Source organism: Pan troglodytes, chromosome 3 (genome assembly GCF_028858775.2).
Source record: "Pan troglodytes isolate AG18354 chromosome 3, NHGRI_mPanTro3-v2.0_pri, whole genome shotgun sequence".
Taxonomy (NCBI): domain Eukaryota; kingdom Metazoa; phylum Chordata; class Mammalia; order Primates; family Hominidae; genus Pan; species Pan troglodytes.
Genome location: NC_072401.2, coordinates 56,006,766 through 56,029,025, shown reverse-complemented (window position 1 = coordinate 56,029,025; position 22,260 = coordinate 56,006,766). Strand labels below are relative to the sequence as shown.

The 22,260-nt window shown below is 42.0% G+C and overlaps 1 protein-coding gene and 1 pseudogene across 1 annotated transcript; both read right to left on the bottom strand.

Annotated features, from left to right (window-relative positions):
* Nucleotides 1-3,812: 3,812 nt before the first annotated feature.
* On the bottom strand, nucleotides 3,813-18,538 carry LOC129143729 (coiled-coil domain-containing protein 90B, mitochondrial-like; annotated as a pseudogene).
* Nucleotides 18,539-18,620: 82 nt separating this feature from the next.
* Nucleotides 18,621-21,260, bottom strand: CXCL2 (C-X-C motif chemokine ligand 2). The gene is made up of 4 exons (XM_001155614.6): nucleotides 20,603-21,260; nucleotides 20,381-20,504; nucleotides 20,183-20,266; nucleotides 18,621-19,353 (listed from the first exon to the last, which is right to left on the bottom strand). Exons 1-4 carry the CDS (start codon nucleotides 21,168-21,170, stop codon nucleotides 19,338-19,340), a joined length of 792 nt encoding a protein of 263 aa, XP_001155614.2. The 5' UTR covers nucleotides 21,171-21,260; the 3' UTR covers nucleotides 18,621-19,337.
* Nucleotides 21,261-22,260: the final 1,000 nt, after the last annotated feature.

The following is a 22,260-nucleotide window of genomic DNA, read 5'->3' as shown; positions in this document are numbered from 1 at the left end:
TAACAATTTTTTATTGTACTTTCCTTTGTGCTAACATTGCTCTATGACTTTTTGTAAGTTATCTGGAAATTTTGCAAGGGGTGTTTCTAACTTACAAACAATAAAATATGAGAAAGATGAAAGATTAAAAATAGCTATGCATTCTTAGCAGCTCCTCATTTTAAGAGGGAGAATCTATTTTCCAACCCCTTGATTCTGTGCTGACTTTATGACTCGCTTTGGCACTAGGATACTTTAAAAGTGATGTTGTAGATGTTCCAGGTGAACAAGGCAAGAAGCCTAGGAGCTTCTCTCCTACCCTGTTAGAATGCTGCTGCCAAGCTCATCTGCTAGAGACACTAGGACCAGGAAATGGGTAATACCAACAACCAGACACGTGAGTGAGGCAGCCCCAAGCAAGTCACCAAGAAACTGACTACAGCCCCATGAGTGACCCCAGGAGACACCATCAGAAGAACCACTCAGCTGATCCCAAAGTTGTTTCATCACCTAGCCCAAACTGATGACCTTCAGAGTCGTGAGTCAGAATAAAATGGTGGTTGTTTTAACAGACTGCATTTTGGAGAGACAATAGATAACTAATAAAGTAGCAAGTCAAATAAAGTGGTGTATTAGTCTGTTCTCACACTGCTGTAAAGAACTACCTGAGACTAGATAATTTATGAAGAAAAGAGGTTTAATTGACTCACAGTTCCACAGGCTGTACAGGAGGCATGGTGGGGGAGGCCTCAGGAAAGCTACAATCATGGCAAAAGGCAAAGGGGAAGCAAGCATGTCTTATGTGGTAAGAGCAGGAGGAAGTGGGAGAGTGAAGGGAGAAGGGACACACCCTTTTAAACCATCAGATCTCATGAGAACTCACTCACTATCATGAGGACAGCAAGGGGGAACTCTGCCTCCATGATCCAAACACCTCCCATTAGGAGCCTCTTCCAACACTGAGGATCACAACTCGACATGAGATTTGGGAGAGAAAACAGAGCCAAACCATATCAAGTGGCCTAACCCATTTTATCCTTGAATTGTTTGACTACAATGTGCATTATTTTCTTTAGACCGTCCTAAAGGAGCTCATGGTATGAATGGCTATTAGCTATTAATTAGTACCCTGACACTGGTTCTACAAATTTTAGAAAGCCAATCCTACAACCAAAATTCAAGCTAACAATCTTTAGCAGTCACAAAAATAATCTACTTTTAATGAAAATCTCCCTGTATTAAACATCAGAAAACTGAGTTCTAGCCGAATTTTGTAATAAAATAGTTCTGTGACATTTGGTAACTCCTTAATGGTCTCTGAGCCTTCACAGTTCCATTTATAAAAGGAGAAGGCTGTTTTTTCATGTGTGATCTCAAGTTTTGAACCAAATTCCTGTCTGGCTATCAAGGGATCAGTGTCTGGCCTTAACCTTTGATTGGTTTGTTCCTCTCCATACAATCTGGCTTCCTTTTTAGGGGCTTGTTGAAAGCAGCAGTAACAGTTATAACTAACTTACACCTATAAAAGAAAAAAATTGCCACTTCTAATGTGGAGGACAAAAATGATGGTAGGAGTACTAACCTCTTCACAGGTCAACATGAGGTCCAGCATGTAGTTTGGTAGACTTTCTTCCCCTCACTTGAGGGCCTTATGAATTTAGATTCCAGGTTTTAATATTAAGTATAGCCAAGGAATACAAATCAGAGGCTGATGCCCTGCTATTAGGGTGATTTATGGCTCTCCTGTAAACACAGCAACTATAATTCCTTGGTTTGAGTTGGTTATACAGTTTCTGCAGAAGAATTCACACTCACAACAGCCCCTTTGTGAGGTCAAGAACTCAGTTGTGTGCAGCAATGGCCAGTGTGGTTATGCTCTCTCCTATTATGGGCTTTCAGTTTTTTCTGCCTCATTTCCCATTTTCTTTCCTCCTGGTTCTCCTTAGTAAAATAGTAGTCGCATTTGGCCCAGCAACCCCATTACTGGGTATATACCCAAAGGATTATAAATCATTCTACTATAAAGACACATGCATAAGTATGTTTATTGCTCTTCACAATAGCAAAGACTTGGAACCAACCCAAATGCCCATCAATGATAGACTGGATAAAGAAAATGTGGCACATATACACCATAGAATACTATGCAGCCATAAAAAAGGATGAGTTCATGTCCTTTGCAGGGACATGGATGAAGCTGGAGACCATCATTCTCAGCAAACTGACACAAGAACAGAAAACCAAACACCGCATGTTCTCACTCATAAGTGGTAGTTGAAAAATGAGAACACATGGACATGGGGGAGGGGGGACATCACACACTGGGGCCTGTTGGGGGTTGGGGCTGGGGGAGGGATAGCGTTAGGAGAAATACCTAATGTAGATGATGGGTTGATGGGTGCAGCAAACCACCATGGCACACGTATACCTATGTAACAAACCTGCACGTTCTGCACATGTACCGCAGAACTTAAAGTGTAATAAAAATATAAATAAATAAATAATAAAATAGTAGTCATAAGCCTTTGCTGTGAGGTATAATTTCTGGGGGGCCCGATTGTCTATTTCAGGCTCCCCTAAAAGTGAGTCTGACACAAAGACTTAAGTGCAGTTTGTCTTGGAGATGATTATAGAAAGGAGTGAGGAAGTGGGGGAATGTGGAATAGGGAAGAGAAAAAAATCTAATAAAGGGTATGTAATAAATGAGATATCACTGTGGGCAATCAGAGCTCAACCTTGCCTGGAGTCTTACACAAACCTTGTAAAATGTTCCTCAGAATTGTCCCTAAGACTTCAATTTCGTGTCATATTGAAGTAAAACAGAAGTTTTAACTTCCTGTCTTAAAGAACTAGAAAACCCAAACAATATATGAAGCAACTCCTTTTACACATTAGACAACAAACAGGGAAAGATTACAATCCCTGAGTAAAGGAAATAAACAAGATGAGATCGATGAACACCCTGGATTTTTTGCTGGTGCAATTCTGGACCACTGTGCAGGAGGAGAGATCCAAAGTAGACCATGGTAGTCTTGCTGAGTTGAGGGAGTTCAGATTTGAGTAGAGGATAACTAGGGTGTCTAGAAGTTTAGGAAAAGAGTTTGAGGAAGGAGAGATCTGTGAAGGAAACCTGAGCTCCAGAAATCTGCACTGAGGTCCCATTGGATCTGTTTGATCAATATTAAGTCACTCATGCATAGGATGAAACTCCATAAGTTAAGCAAAGAGTAACCAGAAAATTGTCAGCTGAGCAAATCTCAGACCTAACATGGAGTGGGGAAACATTTGAGGTCTGGCCTATCAGAAAGAAGAGAACTCATGAGCACTCAGGGCATCACTAAAGGCACGGGAAGGACATGACTTAGTAGTACAGCTAAACAAACCCTAGAGTGAAGAACGTTTCCAGACCACCCTAACAAAGCTCAACAAGCCTCAAATAGATAATGCTGATGCCCTAGTTACTTAACCACTTGACAGAACAAAACCCGAGACTCCAAAGAAGGAAAATAAATATTGACACTCAGCAACTTAAGATTCAAAATTTCCTGCAGAAATCAGCATAAGCCATAATAAGTAAAACAAAATCAAGTCAATATAGAACAATATAGAACAACAATAAAATAGTTATTACAAATATTCTCAGGGGATTAAAAGAAAGTATAATCATAATGAAGAGAGAAGTGGAATACTTTATATATTTATATATTTATTTTATTCTATTTTTATTATCTTTATTTTATTCTAATATAAAATATTTAAAATTTATATAGAAATGTATGAAGAGAGAAAAAGAGAAAGAAACTTCTTGAATTATCTAACCGAGAGACTGGGAAAATTGAATATTCATCCATTAACTTCTGTTCATCCTCTAAGGGTATGAAATCACAGGCCATCCTGCCTGTGAGCTGTCTGCCAAGCCTGCTTTCCCAACACCAGTTGGAGAAAGCCCTCAGGTAGAGAGGCATTATAACAGGCAGCTAAAATTGCAAAACCGTTGTCCATTGCAACTATTGAACTCATTGGTGAGTGGAGGAGATATGCAGTGGACCATCACTGGCGAAGACAGGATAGGCCTTTTTCTTTATTATTTACATAGGTAGCCAGGAAAGACAAACAATGTGATGTTTTTCTGGATTGCCCCCACTGTGCTATTGTGGGTCTGACATCTCCACCATCCCTCAACGTCTCTCCAGTTACTTCTGGAACACCTGACATGGTGACTCAGGAGGACTCACAAAGAAGGACTCACGATGACAGAATTAGTGTTAGACACGTCTCCTCCTCTCCTTCTCTAGCTCCCACAGTAACATTGTCAGAGGCGTTGGAACGAAAGTGACTCTGTCTTAACTGAGGGCTAGGAAAAATAAGGCTGGGACCTACTAGACTGCATTTCCAGAAAGTTAGGGATTCCTAGCCTCTAGATGTTTACAGTTAGAGAACAGATTGATAATATTTACTAAACAGATTAGAATTAGGAGTTTCCTGATATCCCATTATCTTGAGAACAGAAGCATTCCTAATTTTGCTTTAAAGATGCCAATATCAATTCTTGCAAAATATAGTAATTAAGAATATTAATTCTTTATCACAAACTCTTGTAGCAGAGCACATTTCCCCATGATCTCTTTTTCTCGTACACATAAACAAGCATTGTACCTAGGGTGAACACGTTCCTCCTCTTACTTTTGGGAACACCCTACTCTGCCTGTGGAGTAGCTGTTCTTATACCACTTTCTTACAAAACTTGCTTTCACTTTGCTCTGTGGACTCACCTTGAATTCTTTCTGCCCAAGATCCAGGAACCCTCTCTTGGGGTCTGGATTGAGACCCCTTTCTGGTAACATCTTTCTGGCGACCATGAAGGGACAATACTGAGAAGAACCTTGACCCAAAGGAAATAGACTGCAGTACCAATTAGCTGACTTTGGGTAAGCAGTGGAGTACCCAGCTAAAGGATGGGATTAGGTTAGAGGCCCAACTTAGGGGAGTTAGAGTCTCTCCTGACAGAGAGGATTAAAGGTTCCTCTTAATAAAAGGCAAGAACACTTGACTGAACCTGGGTTTCAGGCCCAACTTTGGAGGTTAGAGTCCTTCCTAAGATTTATGGGGTTAGAGGGCCCTCAGTAAAGTTCCTCTTGGCTAAGAATAGGTTTGGCATCAGGGGATGTTAACTGCTATGCTGTTTGTATTTATCTGCCTTGTCCTCTTTGCTGCATGAATCCATTTTTTGGGCACTGTCTCTGTTTCACTGTCATTTTCAGGAGACTTCATTTAACTGATCTTAGAGATTTTAACTTTCTCTAAAATTGCTGATGAAGATTTGGTATTTAAGCAATAAGATTACATAAATGTGGTTATGTTTTGTTGCAATCACTAGGCGTGATCGAGAATCACTAGGATGGAAATCAGGGGACCTTTCTCCTTGCTGTTTTGTTTCATTTGCACACTAAAAACACTTCTTATCTTTTCAAAATTTGGGCAAATCAGTTTTGCTTGTCCAATCCACACTGCAACTATTGCCCAGAGCCTACTTGCTCTGGTCATTTCCATCTAAATCCCCTTCATTTCCTTTGCCTTATTTGACATTTCTTTCATTGGGTACTATGTGGTGGTTTATCTAAGATTCATGGCTCAGCTCATTTACGTTATTTGGCTAGTGTGGGTAAGATAATTCAATTTTCAGCAGCGATCTCCTCATTAATGCAGCTGGCCTTAAAAACCTCTCCTATCCTTTTTAGTGGAACTTGGCCAGTGGCAATACAATCTCACTGGTTTGGAACTTTTCTTTCAACATCACCTGCCTCCTTCATGGGAACCATGACATTGATCCCAAAGGACTTATCACTAGGATGTATCCTTGAACACTGAGATCAGTTTAAAATAAATGGGATTAAGGAGAAAATTGGTGAATTACTGTTTCTATGTAATACTGTTTGGCCTCAGTATTATTTGGAAAAACAAAAGAAATGGTCTCCTATTGGAAGTACAGCCTTTAATAATATAGTATATAATTAAATATGTAGTATTTAATATTATAGTATATAATATACTATAATAATATAAGTATAATATTATAGTATAATTCAACCTGATTTGCTTTGTAAGTGGGATGAAACATGGGATGAAATACCATGCGTTCAAGCATTTTTGCTGCTCAGTCAGGATAAAACCCTGCAACAGGCATGTGCATGTTTGATGAAAGGAAAGGAAGAAAAAGAACTAGACATACTAGACACTCTCTTGATGCAAGCCCCCACAGGCCAGCAGACACTTTTTGGTGGAGCAGAACCTCCTTCTCTCAGCTATGAAGGTTCAGGTGTGTCAGCCCATTCTCCCCTCTGTCCACCTGAAAGTTCTGCTGAGACCCCTTAGTGCCTTCCTCCTTACCCATCTAGTCCCACTCTATACCCACCAATCCCTGAGTAACCTAGCCCTGTGGGTACTACTTGTAGTGGAGCCTCTTATCAACCTCCAAAGGGAAATGTTTGTCCACTTAGAGAGGTGACAAATGGGGAAGAAGGCATTGTAAGAGTACATGTCCCCTTTTCTATGTCTGATTTGACTCTGTGTAAAAAAAAGTTTGGTCATTTCTCTGAAGATCCAGGAAAATTCATAAATGAGTTTGAGAAATTAACTCTGACCTATAGTTTGACTTGGCAGAAATCTGCATGTTGGTTGTCTCTGTGTTGTACAGTGGGAGAGAAACATTGCATTTTGGGGACAGCTAGGACCCACACAGATGAGATATTGACTCATAGCCCTAACCATAATATATATCAGGCGGGAGATGCAGCAGTTCCGGATCAAGATCTGGAATGGAACTATCATCAAAGGGGCAGTGAGGACTTGGGGAGGAGCGCTCATATGGTTCCTTGTTTGTTGGAAGGGATGAAAAAGTGTATGAAAAAGCCTATTAACTATGAAAAGATTGAGGAAGTTTCTCAGGGAAAAGATAAGTATCCAGCTTTGCTTCACGGGTGTTTAGTTGAGGCAATTCGGAAGTGTACTAACACTAATTCTGACTCAAAAAAAAAGGACAAACCCTTTTGGGAGTACATTTTATAACCCAGTCTGACACTGATATCCCTATGAAACTACAAAAAGCAGCTATGGGTCCCTAGACCCCTATGGATCAGCTATTGTTGTTGTTTTGTAATAATTTTTTATTTTATAGAAAAATGTAATTATGCAATGGTTATCAGGGAAGTTAATTCAGTAATAAGTATGTAGGCTAGAGAATAGTTTTCAAATATTCAGTCAATACCAACAAAATCCTGTATGATTTACAGAACTGATCAAGCAAACACAAGAAAACTCTGGTTTAATTTCTATGAACTATCAAACGAAGAAAATGCTCTTCTATCTCAAATAAACCAGGTTTGAATGACAGCTTTTCAATATAAAAAAGACATGCACACACACTCACACACACACAATAAAGACAAAATATCTCTTCTCATTCTAAAACACTTCCTCTTTTAGTCCATATATACTTTGAATAATCTCGTGTAGTAAATCTTTGCTACAACAATGTTCAAAGTCAATCTCTCCTGGTTTGGTGTTCTAAGAAGCCAATAGACATAACAGTAAGAGCATTAATACTACTTTCAGAATCTATAAAATCCCAATGCTATTGCCAGGCAAATAAACACCAAGGCTGCAAGATAACGAATTGTCTCAAGTTTGTTAGACTCCATCAGTGTTTTTAAGGAAGCAATTTCTGCGTCAATTTTATTACTGGTCTCTGAAATAATACTTTTGGTTTGGGTATCCTTTTTTGTAAATTCTGTAGTTGCTTCCATAAGTTGCTTTTCTTGATCTGTAAACATATCTGTTACTCTGCTCCTTTCTAGGTTGATATCCAGTTTATTATTTGCTCTGATTCAACTGGTTTCATGTATTAGTTGTTGCTTAACTTGGTCTAATTCAATTTTCATTTTCTCATTCTCTGCTCTGAGATTTGTGAATTCACTTTTCTCTAGGCTGACCATGTTTTTCCTGATAGAGTCCAAATGAGCCATTAGCTGTTGTACTGTTATTTTCTGTTGAGCTTGAGTGACCGTCTCTTTATAGGTAGTATCCGGGCTGACATTTGATAAAGTAGTTAATGCTGATACTGTTGTTTCTGCTTGTGTTTTGTCAAATCCAAGAGTTTCCAAGTCCTGAACCAACGCATGGGTATCAAAAGTTAATTTCCTTTCTTCTAAAGGAGTTATATCCACTGGCAGCCTATCATATCCCTCCTTGGTTGTGGTGCTGAAGAAGTCTCTCTGCAGGCCTTTGAATATGGCATTTTTAGTTTTTAATAACAGGGGCAGAACAAAGGAAGCAGAAAGAGCAAAAAGGACCTCCCAAAAGGTGCAGCTATTAGCTGCAGCCTTAAGCTCACCTCCCACGTGGGATTGCCCTCCTGGTTCTTAGCCTGAACAAGGGAAGCGAAAAGGTGGAAAACATAAAACTGGGCATCCACGTCACGATGGCTTTGGCATAAATCAGTGTGTGCATTGTAAAAAAAAACTGGACATTGGAAGAGGAAATGCCCAGTGCTCGAAAGGGAGCCATTGGCACCTGAATCAATGGTGGCTGAAATAGCCAAGCAAGCCCAAGAGGCATTCTGCCACATCTCCTATTGGACAATGGAACATATCTCCAGAAGAGCCACAGGTAACCCTTGAAGTGGCAGGTAAGAATATTAACTTTTGGGTTGGGTGCAGTGGCTCATGCCTGTAATTCCAGCACACTGGGAGGCCAAGGTGGGTGAATCACCTGAGGTCAGGAGTTCAAGACCAGCCTGGCCAACATGGTGAAACTCTCTCTACTAAAAATACAAAAACTAGCTGGGTATGGTGGCAGGTGCCTGTAATTCCAGCTATTCAGGAGGCTGAGGCAGGAGAATCACTTGAACCTGGGAGTCGGAGGTTGCAGTGAGCCAAGATTGCATCACTGCACTCCAGCCTGGGGGACAGAGTGAGACTCAGTCTCAAAAAAAAAAAAAAAGAAAAAGAATATTAACTTCCTTTTGGACATGGAATTGCTTACTCTGTTTTGACCCATTATAATGGGCTTCCATCACCCCAAAACTGTATGGTCACAGGGATAGATGAACAAGCCCATACATGCCATTTTACCTATCTTTTAAGCTGCACTTCAGAGACTTTAGTTTCCTCACATGCCTTTCTTTTCATGCCTGAATGCCCCTTGTTGGAAATGCCCCTTGTTGGGAATGCCCCTTGTTGGGAAGGGATTTGATGGCTCAGCTGCAAACAGTGGTATCTCTTGGAAATCACAAGGCAGATGAGGGTTTGTTCCTTCTGCTTTCCTGTGATAAGGGAGGAAAGACAATGGGAAACATCTACTTCCCAAGTAAATCCTATAGTATGGGACACTGAGGTTTCAGGCAAAGTGTTAAATGTTCCCCCGATTTGTATCCAACTTAAACCTGATGTCCTGTACCCCTGGAAGAGACAATACCCCTTAAAGCTAGAGGCACAAAGAGGGATCCAACCATTAATAGCTAAGTTTTTGCAATTTGGGTTGTTAAACCTCTGTGAGTCTCGTTGTAATACACCAATCGTACCAGTTAAAAAACCAAATGGACACCATAGATTTGGTCAAGAACTTCAAGCTTTCAATGAGGCTGTCATTCCCATACATCCTATAGTGCCCAATCCCTACGTGCTGTTAGCCTGGGTCCCATCCCTGGGGATGCCAATTCGTTTACAGAGTTAGATCTTAAAGATGTCTTTTTGTTGTTGTTGTTGTTTTTGGTTTTTTTTGTTTTTTGTTTTTGTTTTTGTTTTTTTTTTGGCATTGCAGTACTCCCTGATTCACAATTCATCTTGGCTTTTGAATGGATTGATCCTGACAGTCATTTGGTTTATCAATGAACTTGGACAGTTCTTCCCCAGGTATTTAGGGGCAGCCCTTATCTGTTTGGAAATGCATTGGCTAGAGAATTAAGGATGTTACACTTAAATAGGGGCATTATTATCCAATATGTGGATGATGTGTTGGTTGCTAGCCCAACCAAAAGAAACTTGGACGAAAATACCTTTAAGTTGCTAAATTTTCTGGGAGCTAATGGGTATAAGGTCTCACAGCAGAGGGCCCAGATTTCAACTCAAGAGGCTAAATACTTAGGATATGTCCTAACCCCTGGCACCCAGGCAATAGTACCAGAACAAAAGGAAGCTATCTTGGGCATTCCACAACCCCAAACTAGAAAGCAGCTGCGAGCTTTTCTAGCGGTGTCAGTATTGGGGCATATGGTCAAGCCTTTATATGATGCCCTGAAAGGAGCGAATGTAGATTCTTTAGAATGGAATAGCAATTGTAAACAAGCTTTTAATGCTTTCAAGGAAAAATTGGGATTAGCTCCAGTCCTACGGATCCCTAATTTTGATAAGCCATTTTTCTCTTATGTGGCTAAGAAACAAGGAACCACGCTGGGTGTCCTTATCCAGAAACTAGGAGATATCCCTGAACCAGTGATATATATTTTTTAAACAATTAGACCATGTCACTTCAGGATGACCTGAATGCCTCAGGGCAGTTGCAGCAACTGCTCTTTTAGGAGATGAAGTCAATAAAATGGCTTTAGGACAACATCTGGAAGTTTTAACCCCACATCAAGTACAAGGAGTCCTAGAAGCTAAAGGACACCAGTAGATGACAGGAGGTACTTATTGAAATATCAGGCTTTGTTGCTAAACATTCCTCATGCAACCCTTAAGATACGCCAGACTTTAAATCCAGCTACCTATCTGCCTGAACCCACTGGCACCCTGTATCATTCTCGTATACAAGTAATGCACCAAGTTTATTCCAGCTGGCTGGATTTAAATGATGAGCCTCTAGATAATCCTGAAGTAGAATGTTTTATAGATAGAAGTAGCTTTGTGCGCCAGGGACACAGAAAAGCTGGGTATGCCGTTGTCAGTCAACACAAGGTAATTAAGTCTCAGGCCTCACCAACTTCTACCTCAGCTCAAAAGGCAGAATGAATAGCTCTTGCTAATAGCCCTGCAATTATTAATAGCTCATATTAATAGCCCTGCAATTGGGAAATGACTTAATAATTAACATTTGTACTGATTCTATGTATGCCATTCTGGTGCTTCATGCTCATGGAAGGAATGGGGAGAATGAGGACTCCTAATTGCTGAGGGTTCCCCTGTGAAACATCACTTAAACATTTTAAATCTATTAGATGCTGTTTTGCTGACCAAGGAAGTAGCTATAATCCATTGCAGAGGGCATCCAAAAGGAGACTCTAGTGTGGCTAAGGGAAACTCCTTTGCAGATGCAGGAGCTAAGGCAGCTGCATTAAAGCAGCCAGTTGGACTTGTAGGCATGTTAGTGCCCTCTGCCCTGGTAATGACAGAACCAAGATATACTAAAGAGGAATAAGAATGGGCTAAAGGTCAGGGTTTAATTCAAGATCCTTCTGGCTGACTTATCAATGACAACAAATTATTGATACCAGGTGCTAATCAGTGGAACATAGTTAAGCATTTGCATGACTCTACTCATTTGGGAAGAGTTTCCTTCTTTCAATTAATGTCTCTCTCTCTCTTTTTTTTTTATTTTTGAGACAGAGTTTCACTCTTGTTGCCCAGGCTGTAGTGCAATGGCACAATCTCAGCTCACCACAACCTCCACCTCCTGGGTTCAAGTGATTCTCCTGCCTCAGCCTCCTGAGTAGCTGGGATTACAGGCATGCGCCACCACGTCTGGCTAATTTTGTATTTTTAGTAGAGACAGGGTTTCTCTGTGTTGGTCAGGCTGGTCTCAAACTCCTCACCTCAGGTGATCCATGCGCCTCAGCCTCCCAAAGTGCTAGGATTACAGGCATGAACCACCGCTCCCAGCCAATGTCTCGTCTTTTTATAGGAAAAGGCTTACTTACTTAGAACAGTAAAGCAGGTAACTCAGTCCTGTGAACTCTGTGCCCGGAATAACCCAAATAACCACCCTTTTCCTTCTCCTTTAGTAAGGCCTGTTCAGCATAGCGGAATGTATGCCAGTGAAGATTGACTAGTAGATTATGCTCAGATGTCCCCATGTAAAGGATTTAAATATTTATTAGTATTCATCAATCCTTTACTGGTTGGACTGAGGCTTTTCCTACCTGGTCTGAAAAGACAAGGTTTCTAACTTCCTATGAAAGGCAATAATTCCTAGATTTAGGCTGTCTAACAGCTTGCAAAACAATAACGGCCCATCTTTCACAGTGACAATTACCCAAAACATATCTTCGGCCCTAGGAATTATGTACCTCCTTCATTTAGTATGGACGCCACCATCTTCAGAAAAAGTGGAAAGAGCTAATCAAACTAAAAAGTACTATGCCAGGAAACATCAGAAACATGACTATCTATATTGCCTGTAGCCTTGTTATGGGTTCAAGCTGTTCCCAAGAGAAATCTATAGTGCAACACTTTAGAAATGATGTATGGAAGGCCTTTCTTAACTACAGACTTCCTGATTGACATAGATACTTTCAAGTACAAAATTATGTAATCAACTTAGGACAAATGCAAAAGGTGCTCCTTGAATATGGAAATCAAAGACTCCCTTCCCCTACTAAGGAAGAGAATATTGTTACAACCCAGCCAGGAGACCGGGTCCTATTAAAAATTGGAAGGAAGGATCCCCAGCAGATCAACTTTAGCCCAAAATGAAAGGGATCCTATCAAGTTCTCCTTAGTACCCCAACTGCAGTTAAACTTCTAGGAATAAACAGCTGGGTTCACTTATCTCGAATGAAACCTGTCTCTTATAAAGTCCCACAGGCCAACAGAACACAAAAGACTGATCCCACTTATTCCTGTGGGCCAACCCATGACCTCCAGCTCCTGTTCAAAAGAAACAAAAGGGATGGGTAACATAAAGATATGGATTGGCATTCTATTTTTGGGTATAAGCTGGAATCACACAAAGAGTAACTTATTTGCTAAGTGGGCAGACTGTAGCCTCTCTACATAATCCAACAGTTTGTTGGACTATGTAGAGAATTGCCATTTTCCTTCACTTCCAGGTTGCTCTGGCATATTCAACCAGCAAACCTAAGTTTATGGGGATTTTATTGTGATTGGGAAACTGAGCATTATAAATATAGTCCCTCTTTTCTCATGTACCATAGCCACACAGGCCTTAGGCCCTTCCTCACTTATGGAGAGACAAGAAGGCACCTTTTTCATCTAATTAGGAAACAGCTAAATGGCACCTCGACTTTAGGTTATACTGTACACGATAGACTTGGGTGGATGACAGTTGTTCAAGCATAGGTATCAGGCAAAACACCTCTACGTTTTGAAAGATGTATTAATAGTCACCACCAGACTGAAACCTGCAATATGGGATGGTTGCCACCTCAACAATGTAATCAGACCCTTCTTTTAACAGACCAAATGTGGGTAGGATGGCAACACAATTTGCAAAAAATAGATGCCCACCCTTCCCCTTGGGGATGGTTATGGGCTTGTGGAACTCATGGCTGGTTGTATTTACTTTATAGTTGGACTTGAAAGTTGTCCTTATCTCCTGGGACTTATCCTCAACAAATTGGACTCTCTCCTGTCTAACTGGGATACTGTAAAGGCTCGCCATAGGGCAACAGAAACAGGCTTCTTGGTGGTTCTATCTGATGCTGTATTTTCCCCACAGGCAGCCATAATCAATATCAAGTTACAAGTTAAAGCCTTAGCCAAGCACATGGCTGAAGCTTTCAATAATACACGCCATGCCTTTACCCTCCTAACTGAGGAAACTTCTCAGATTAGGCAGATGGCCTTACAAAACCATGTAACTTTGAACATTTTAATAGCAGTCCAAGGGGGAACTTGTGCTTTGATCAAAACTGAATGTTGGGCTGGGCGCGGTGGCTCAGGCCTGTAATCCCAGCACTTTGGGAGGCCATGGTAGGCGGATCACCTGAGGTCGGGACTTTGAGGCCAGCCTGACCAACATAGAGAAACCCCATCTCTACTAAAAACACAAAATTAGCCAGGCCTGATGGCGCAGGCTTGTAATCCCAGATACTCGGGAGGCTGAGGCAGGAGAATCGCTTGAACCCAGGAGGCGGAGTTTGTGGTGAGCCGAGATCACGCCATTGCATTACAGCCTGGGCAATAAGAGTGAAACTCCGTCTCAAACAAACAAACAAACAAACAAAAAACAAATGTCGTGTGTATGCTCCAGACTATTCCCATAATATTACCCCGGCTATGAAAGCTCTAGACACTCATATCTTTGCCACTGATGCACTGCCAGTTGACCCTATATCAACTTGGTTCCAACCACTACCCAGTTCTTGGAAAGCCTTCCTTTTTAGTTTACTTAGGATGATTTTACTTATTTTGCTTTGCTGTTGTGGAATATATACAATTGTACTCTTTGTGCGGGAACGCAAGACAAGCTTACTCAATGCTTTCTTAAGTTGGATACATTAATTTTCCAGATTTCGCCTTTTGCTGGGACTAATTTATGAACAACCCTCACGATACCGAGGCTTTCTGACTGAGTTCCTCTCTACCTTGAATAAAAGAGACTCTAATAGTTAGGCAGGAATATCATCGCCCCTGTTCAGCCTAAGGAAGTTACAAAAGACTGATCTTTGTCTATCTGCCACCCTTAGGATTAAGGGTCCTCTTATAAAGGAAGTGGGGAAATATGTCAGAGGTATTCAAACTAGAGTAACTCCACCTTAAGTGAAGGGTTAAGAAAACATAAGGCTGGGACTTGCTGGGCTGCATTCCTGGAAAGTTAGGTATTCCTAGCCTCTAGAAGTTTACAGTTAAGGGAACAGATTGATAACATGTACTAAACAGACCCAGACTTAGGAGTTTCCTGGTATCCCAATATCTAGAGAACAGAAGCATTCCTAATTTTGCTTTAAAGATACTAATATCAATTCTTGCAAAATATAGTAATTAAGAAAATTAGACCTTCCTCGCAAACTCTTGTAGCAGAGCATATCTCCCCTTGATCTATTTTTGTCTTATACATAAACAAGCATTGTACCTAGGGTGAACACGTTCCTCCTCTTACTTTCAGGAACGTCCTACTCTGTCTATGGAGTAGCTGTTCTTTCACCACTTTACTCTCTTAACAAACTTACTTTCGCTTTGCATCGTTGACCCACCCTGAATTCTTTCTGTTGAGATCCAAGAACCCTCATTTAGGGTCTAAATTGGGGCCCCCTTCTGGTAACATTTTTCTGGTGACCATGAAGGGAAAATACTGAGGAGACCCCCAACCCAAAGGAAATAGACTGCAGTACCAACTAGCTGATTGGGTAAGTGGTTGCGTACCTGGCTAAAGGATGGGATTGGGTTAGAGGCCCAACTTAGGGGAGTTAGAGTCCCTCCGAGAGAGAGTTAAAGGCCCCTCTTGTAAAAGGCAAGGACACTTGACTGAACCTGGGTTCCAGGCCCAACTTTGGAAGGTTAGAGTCCTTCCTAAGATTTATGGGATTAGAGGGCCCTTTCAGTAAAGTTCCTCTTGGCTAAGAATAGGTTTGGCACCAGGGGATGTTAACTGCTATGCTGTTTGCATTTATCTGCCTTGTCCTCTTTGCTGCATGCATCAATTTTTTGGTCGCTATCTCTGCTTCACTGTCATTTTCAGGAGATTTCATTTAATTGGTCTTAGAGATTTTAACTTTCTGTTCCCCTGTGTGTCTCCTGATTTACATCCATTTGCTTGTGAAACATTGGGAACAAAAACATTGAAGGTTCCATCTCTAAAATTGCTGATGGAGATTTAGCATTTAAGCAATAAGATTACGTGGATGTGACTATGTTTTGTTTCTTAATAAACTTGCTTTTGCTTTGCATTGTGGACTTGCTCTGAACTCTTTCTTGTGCGAGATCCAAAAACCCTCTCTTGGGTCTGGATCCAGACTTTTTTCCGGTAACAACATTGGTCAGGAAACTGCAGTCACTGTGGTCATTGCTGTTTCCTGCTGATGGCCTCTCAAAACTGTGATGTATCATGTAGCATTCTTCCCCTACTTCCTTCACCCTGTGACCACCACCTCAAATAGGCTTGTGTCCCACTTCCTGCCATAACACTTTCTATAGGAGACTGCGTGGTACTTGCAACTTCTCGGCAATTTGGTGTGAAAAGCACAATTTTCACGTCTACTTGATCTAAGATGGAGACCCAGACAATGTCCATGGAGTTGGCCTGAGGGCCAATGACAAGGACCATGTTTCCAAAGCCTCCATAACATTTAATCCCTGCAACACTTCAGAAGGCTCCTTCTGTTATTATCTTCATCTATAGAAGGGGAAATGAGGTTGAGTGAAGTAAAGAAACTTGCCCAAGATCACAGTGACAGAGCTGGAATTTACTCCAATGTCAATGTGATCCTTTGAAACCTGTCTTTAACCACCATGTGAATAAAAGCATCTCTTTTACTCTTTTTATATTCCCTGTTCCATATTAGCAAGAGTTAAGTAGCCAGTACAGCAAGCTCCAATGTTATAGCATGAGGACTTTGTCTTAGGTTTATGGAGTGGTTTTATTGAACCCTTGGGTGCCACTTGTAAACATTTTCCAGTGTCCTCTAACTTGGGGTTAGGGAGTGAAGACTACCATTTATGGAGCTTCTTGAATAGGTTGCATTTTTTTTTTTTTTTTTTTTTTTTGAGATGGAGTCTCACTCTGTCACCCAGGCTGGAGTGCAGTGGCACGATCTCGGCTCACTGCAAGCTCTGTCTCCCGGGTTCACACCATTCTCCTGCCTCAGCCTCCCTAGTAGCTGGGACTACAGGTGCCCACCACCACGCCAGCTAATTTTTTTTGTATTTTTAGTAGAGATGGGGTTTCACGATGTTAGCCAGGATGGTCTTGATCTCCTGACCTCGTGATCCGCCCACCTCAGCCTCCCAAAGTGCTGAGATTACAGGTGTGAGCCACCACACCCGGCTGCATTTATTTACTTATGTATAGTTTACAAATATTCTTCTTTCTCATCTCATTTATAATTAACTAATAACCTTGGAATTATTAAGAGATTGTTGTTTTTAACCTATTTAGCTGTGAGAAAAGCTCACAGAGGTTGTTTCTTGCTACTTAAAGTTTGTTCCCTTATTTACCCAGCTACTTGGGACAATCCAAAACTTGATCTCAAGTACTGGGGCTGCCAGCCTCACCTTCTTGCCTGTGCTAGAGGCAGTTACCCAAGGTTCAGAATTCCTGAATGAGTCCTGAATCAGAGACAAGTAGATACCTCATGCATGCACCATTGTCCTTCCTTTTCAGGTTTGGAGTGTGGTTTCTTTTAGATTATTGAGGTCTTTCTTCCTTTGACATGACAATTGTGATTCTGTCCTGAAAACCTGGTGTGCCGCTGTCATCCTGGGGCAGCACTGAATACAAAGTTCCCCAGAGGGCAAACGCTCTATGAGGTCCCATCAAAATTCCACTAGGAAGGATGCAAACTAATGCAGTCAAATCTTAAAAGCATTGTGTTTGGTATATTGCTATAAAGGATTGAAACAACATTAAACTTAGTGCTAGTTACTTATATCTGAAGGTTAGAACATTGGGTCCAAATTTCAGTCAGAAGTTTCCACAAGTGAAGTATTCAGCCACTCACTTTTTATGGTTCTGTTATGACACAAACTACTTGAGTTTTGAAAAACAAAATATTTTAGCCACCATTTTATTGGCAGCTTCATTAAATTGTCAACAATTATATGAAAAATTATTTAGCAAAAGCAAATAAATGCGATCCCTTGTTAAGATAACTACAAGAATTTAATTTTTTTTAAATGAAAACAAGTTTATTAAGAAAGTAAAGCAATAAAGAGTGGCTATTCCATAGGCAAAGCAGCAGCCTGAGCTGCTGGTTGGCCATTTTTATGGTTATTTCTTGATTATATGCTAAACAAGGGGTGGACTATTCATGAGTTTTCTAGGAAAGGGGTGGGCAATTTCCTAGAACTGAGGGTTCCTCTCCTTTTTAGACCATACAGGTAACTTCCTGATGTTGCCATGACACTTGTAAACTGTCATGGGGCTGGTAAGAGTGTCTTTTAGCATGCTAATATATTATAATTAGTGTATAATGACGAGTGAGAACGACAGAGGTCACTCTCGTCTCCATCTTGGCTTTGGTGGGTTTTAGCTGGCTTCTTTACTGTAACCTGTTTTATCAGCAAGGTCTTTATGACCTGTATCTTGTGCCAATCTCCTATCTCATCCTGTGACTTCGAATGCCTAACCTACTGGGAATGCAGCCCAGCCCAGTAAACTTCAGCCCCATTTTGCCCAGCCCCTATTCAAGATGGAGTTGCTCTGGTTAAAACGTCTCTGCCATATTTCCCCCCTCCATATTTTTAAGGAGGTAAATTTGAGTAGCAAGGTAGTAAGGAACTTCTTGTAAAAATGGCAATATGTATCAGTGATTCTCCCATCAGGGGCAAGACCATAGTTTGGTAAGGCACATTCTTTACTAGGTGAGAGCCAAGGGGAGTGACAGCAATCACCACATGAAATTAGGCATAATTCATAGTTTATCTGTATAGCAGATTGAAAACCCAGAAAAAAAATTGAGAAATAAATATTGATGTAAATCATCAGATTTTTCAGCAAATATAGTCCTTGTTTCCCCCAAAATAAAACAAACATTTTATATTTTTAAATATTTTATTTTCCTGTTCTTTGTGAAAACATCAATAAATATCGAAACCTCTCTGCTCTAACACAGAGGGAAACACTGCATAATTAACATTAAACAAGGCAGTATGCCTTACAAGAAAGACATAAAATGTCCAAGGGATATTTAGAACATTTTAGTTCTTAAAGCTTCAACATGAGAAATGTTGACCACACACTGTGAAATCATTTCAATAAATAACAACTGACATTCATCTTTACAGTTACAAAATAGACACACATACATTCCCCTGCCGTCACATTGATCTCACTGGCCATTTTCTTGGATTCCCCAGCCTCTATCACAGTGGCTGACATGTGATATGTCATCACGAAGAAATATTAACAAATGACTAGAGAATATCTGCAAACCTTCTATCTTCAAATTAAATATGAATCAGGATTGAACTAACTTGGGTTTGACCTAAAATAAACAATAAATATAATGGGAGAGTGTGCAAGTAGATTCAATCATAACCTTATTTTACACATGAAATATTAACATAGAATCTTCTAAAACAAACAAATAAATAAATAAATAAATAGAAGACTTCTCCTAAGTGATGCTCAAACACATTAGGCGCAATCCAGGTGGCCTCTGCAGCTGTGTCTCTCTTTCCTCTTCTGTTCCTGTAAGGGCAGGGCCTCCTTCAGGAACAGCCACCAATAAGCTTCCTCCTTCCTTCTGGTCAGTTGGATTTGCCACTGTAATGAGAAAATGGGTGCCCTGAGTAGGTGCTCAGGAAAGCTGACTGCACAACAGTCTTCTCCTGTCCTGTTTCCCCAGGCTCTAGAGTTTTCTTAATGCAGTTTCCCCAGTCTGGCACCCAAGTGGGTACTGCCTGTGACAGCTGTGCTGTGTGGCAAGGACCTCTAGGCTTGGGATGCTCTTTTAGGAATGGGGGTGACGTGGGGTGGAGGGGTGGCAGTCTACACTGTTTTACTGGCTAAAACAGCCAGAGCCTATTGCTCTTTGTCATACTGGGCCTCACTTAAGCCTCAAAGCAACCTCATGATGTAGCTACCATTATTTTCCCTGTTTTGCTGAGTCTCAGATAAACTAAATAATACTGTCTCTGAGTGACATGGCTAATAGGTGGTGGCAACCAGATATATACCCAGTGCAATATTACTGTGAAATCTCTGCACTTCAACCCTAAACTTTTACAAAAAACCAGGGGGTCTGCTTTTCAGGTCTGAAAGTCAGTAGGAACTAGGGGAAATGAAGCTTGTGTTTTTTAACAGGTAGAAAACACTTCAGCACAACTGGCATACTCCAATGAGACCTTATATGAAAGCAGTTTTACCTACATTCACTGGCAGGAGGGAAGAACCTGGGTGGTGACCCTGGGCACTGGGATTATCCTCTGGCACCAGAGCAGATTAATAACCTTAATGGCAACTTTGTGAAAATTATAATTTTTTCATTCCTGCAGCTAACCCTGGGTTTTCCTGATTTACTTTTTAGGGGGCAGACGCCAGTATTTCTGACCAACAGCTCCAGTCGCCTGTGTACATGGAAATTATAACTTACTTTTTCAGCATCTTTTCGATGATTTTCTTAACCATGGGCGATGTGGGGTTGAGACAAGCTTTCTGCCCATTCTTGAGTGTGGCTCTGCAGAGAGAAGGGAATCTCGTGAGACAGGAGGTCGGGCTGAGGACAGGGTTTGGGGCAGCGGGAGAGTCGGGGACCCCAGCGGTGGCAGCGGCAGCGATGGGCGAGACTTACATGACTTCGGTTTGGGCGCAGTGGGGTCCGGGGGACTTCACCTTCACACTTTGGATGTTCTTGAGGTGAATTCCCTGCAGGGTCTGCAAGCACTGGCAGCGCAGTTCAGTGGCCAGGGGCGCTCCTAGGGAAGAAGAGACTCGCTGATTGAGCGGGGCTGTTGGCGCTGGGCGCCCACCCCAGCCGCGTCCGGCCCGGGGACCCCAGGGCGCCGGGACCCACCTGCTGCGCGCCGGCCGGCGGCCACCAGGAGCAGGAGCAGCAGCGCCACCCGCAGGACCCGGGGATTGCTGGGAGCGGTGGAGAGCGTGGCGCGGGCCATGGGGCTCAGCAGGCGGTTCGAGCGGCTGTGCGAGGAGGAGAGCTGGCAAGGAGCTGCCTGTGGCCCGGGCTCTGTGGCTCTCCGAGAACGGCGAACCCCTTTTATGCATGGTTGGGGCTGGAAAGCCCGGAGTCCCGGGCCAGGGAAATTCCCGGAGCTCCAGATCGATCCCGAGTCCGGAAGGAAGGCGACGGCCCCGCCTCTGGGGTGGAGGGGGGTCGGGGCACTCGCGAGTGACGTCCGGGTCTGACTGTCTTGCGTAACTCCCGCCAACTGTGGGATGTTCTCTTTCTGCCCCGAATCCCTGGAAGGGGAGCGAGAGCCCGCTGCTCTCAGAGATACCGAGATAACCGCCTGCGAGGAGGCGCTTCGTGAACCCAGTGCAGTGCGTCGTGGGTCGGATCCCTTAGACCCATGTAGGGACTGCGCTACATCCTTACCGGGGGGAGTTACTTCTCTGGAAGACATTTCAGTTGTTGGGATTGAAAGTTAGGGCAAGAACTGCAGCATGTCTTATCTATCCTCTCTCTTTAGTTTGGGTTCTGCAAATTTCATTAATGTTTGAAATAAACGCACGCTTTAACAGTACATCTGTCATCTCAGATGACGCATAAGAGCTTTTGTCTCCTTCCTGGTGTTTAATGATCTTAAAAGCAAATATCACGTGTGTGTGTGTGTGTGTGTGTGTGTTGTGTGTGTGTGTGTGTGTTTCAACGTAGTGGAGCCAGGTGTAGGGTGCGGGAACAGACCATTGCCAAGGGTCAATTCAGTGTTTATTTTAGTTAACAGTGTTGCAATCCCCCATCCTTTCTCTCTTTGAAATCTTGGAACATCTCGAACTCTAGTAATTCCAGTAGCATCAATTTTTTGTTGTATGGAAGGCTGTGTTTTGATCCATGGAAGTCACTGGGAGCTGTGAGGGGCCTGTTGGGCTCAGGAGGTCTGCCTTTTCTAGTACTGTCCCTGGGCAGAAAAGGCCATAGACACCACCAGAAAAGGAGCAAGGAATGAGACTCCGCTTGTTTACTCCTCTAAGCACAAGCAGACGTGTCTGATATATACATACTAGATTGCTAACATAATTGCATTTCCATGCCATATGTATTTACCAGCATCCTGGGATTGGTTCCCTCTAGAGAAACAGCTATCGAGGAAATTTTAGTTCTAGAGGCATGTCAGTAAAGCATTTCCAAGCCTGTTTAGCTGATGCCTTCTCACTGGATTACTGACTTTTCATCATCAATTTCAATGACCCCCTCTCTTTAAAAATTAAGCTGTAGGCCTACAATACTCTGTCTTAATTCTTCCTGGTGGATGCAGACTTCAGGGATATGGAGATATTCTGCCACTGCTATGAGAAGGGCTGGGAGTGGCACGAGGATGAAGAAGTGGGACTACCTTAGGAATAGAGTGTTTCCTGGATGCTGCAGCTGTAGAGATCACTTGATAAGGATGTCAGGGCTGAAGTCTCAGCCATACCACTAACTTGCTTCATGACCCTTGGTAATTTATGCTTTATTTGCTCATGTTTCTCCCCTGTAGAAGAGCTTATAATAGT

Excerpts from the sequence above, each read along its gene's own strand:
- CXCL2 (XM_001155614.6), bottom strand. The coding sequence starts at position 21,170 with ATGTCTTCCAGAGAAGTAACTCCCCCCGGTAAGGATGTAGCGCAGTCC. Across the intron at positions 20,505-20,602 it reads CGCCGGCCGGCGCGCAGCAG|GAGCGCCCCTGGCCACTGAA; the intron begins GTGGGTCCCGGC and ends CTTCTTCCCTAG. Across the intron at positions 20,267-20,380 it reads TGCGCCCAAACCGAAGTCAT|AGCCACACTCAAGAATGGGC; the intron begins GTAAGTCTCGCC and ends TTCTCTCTGCAG.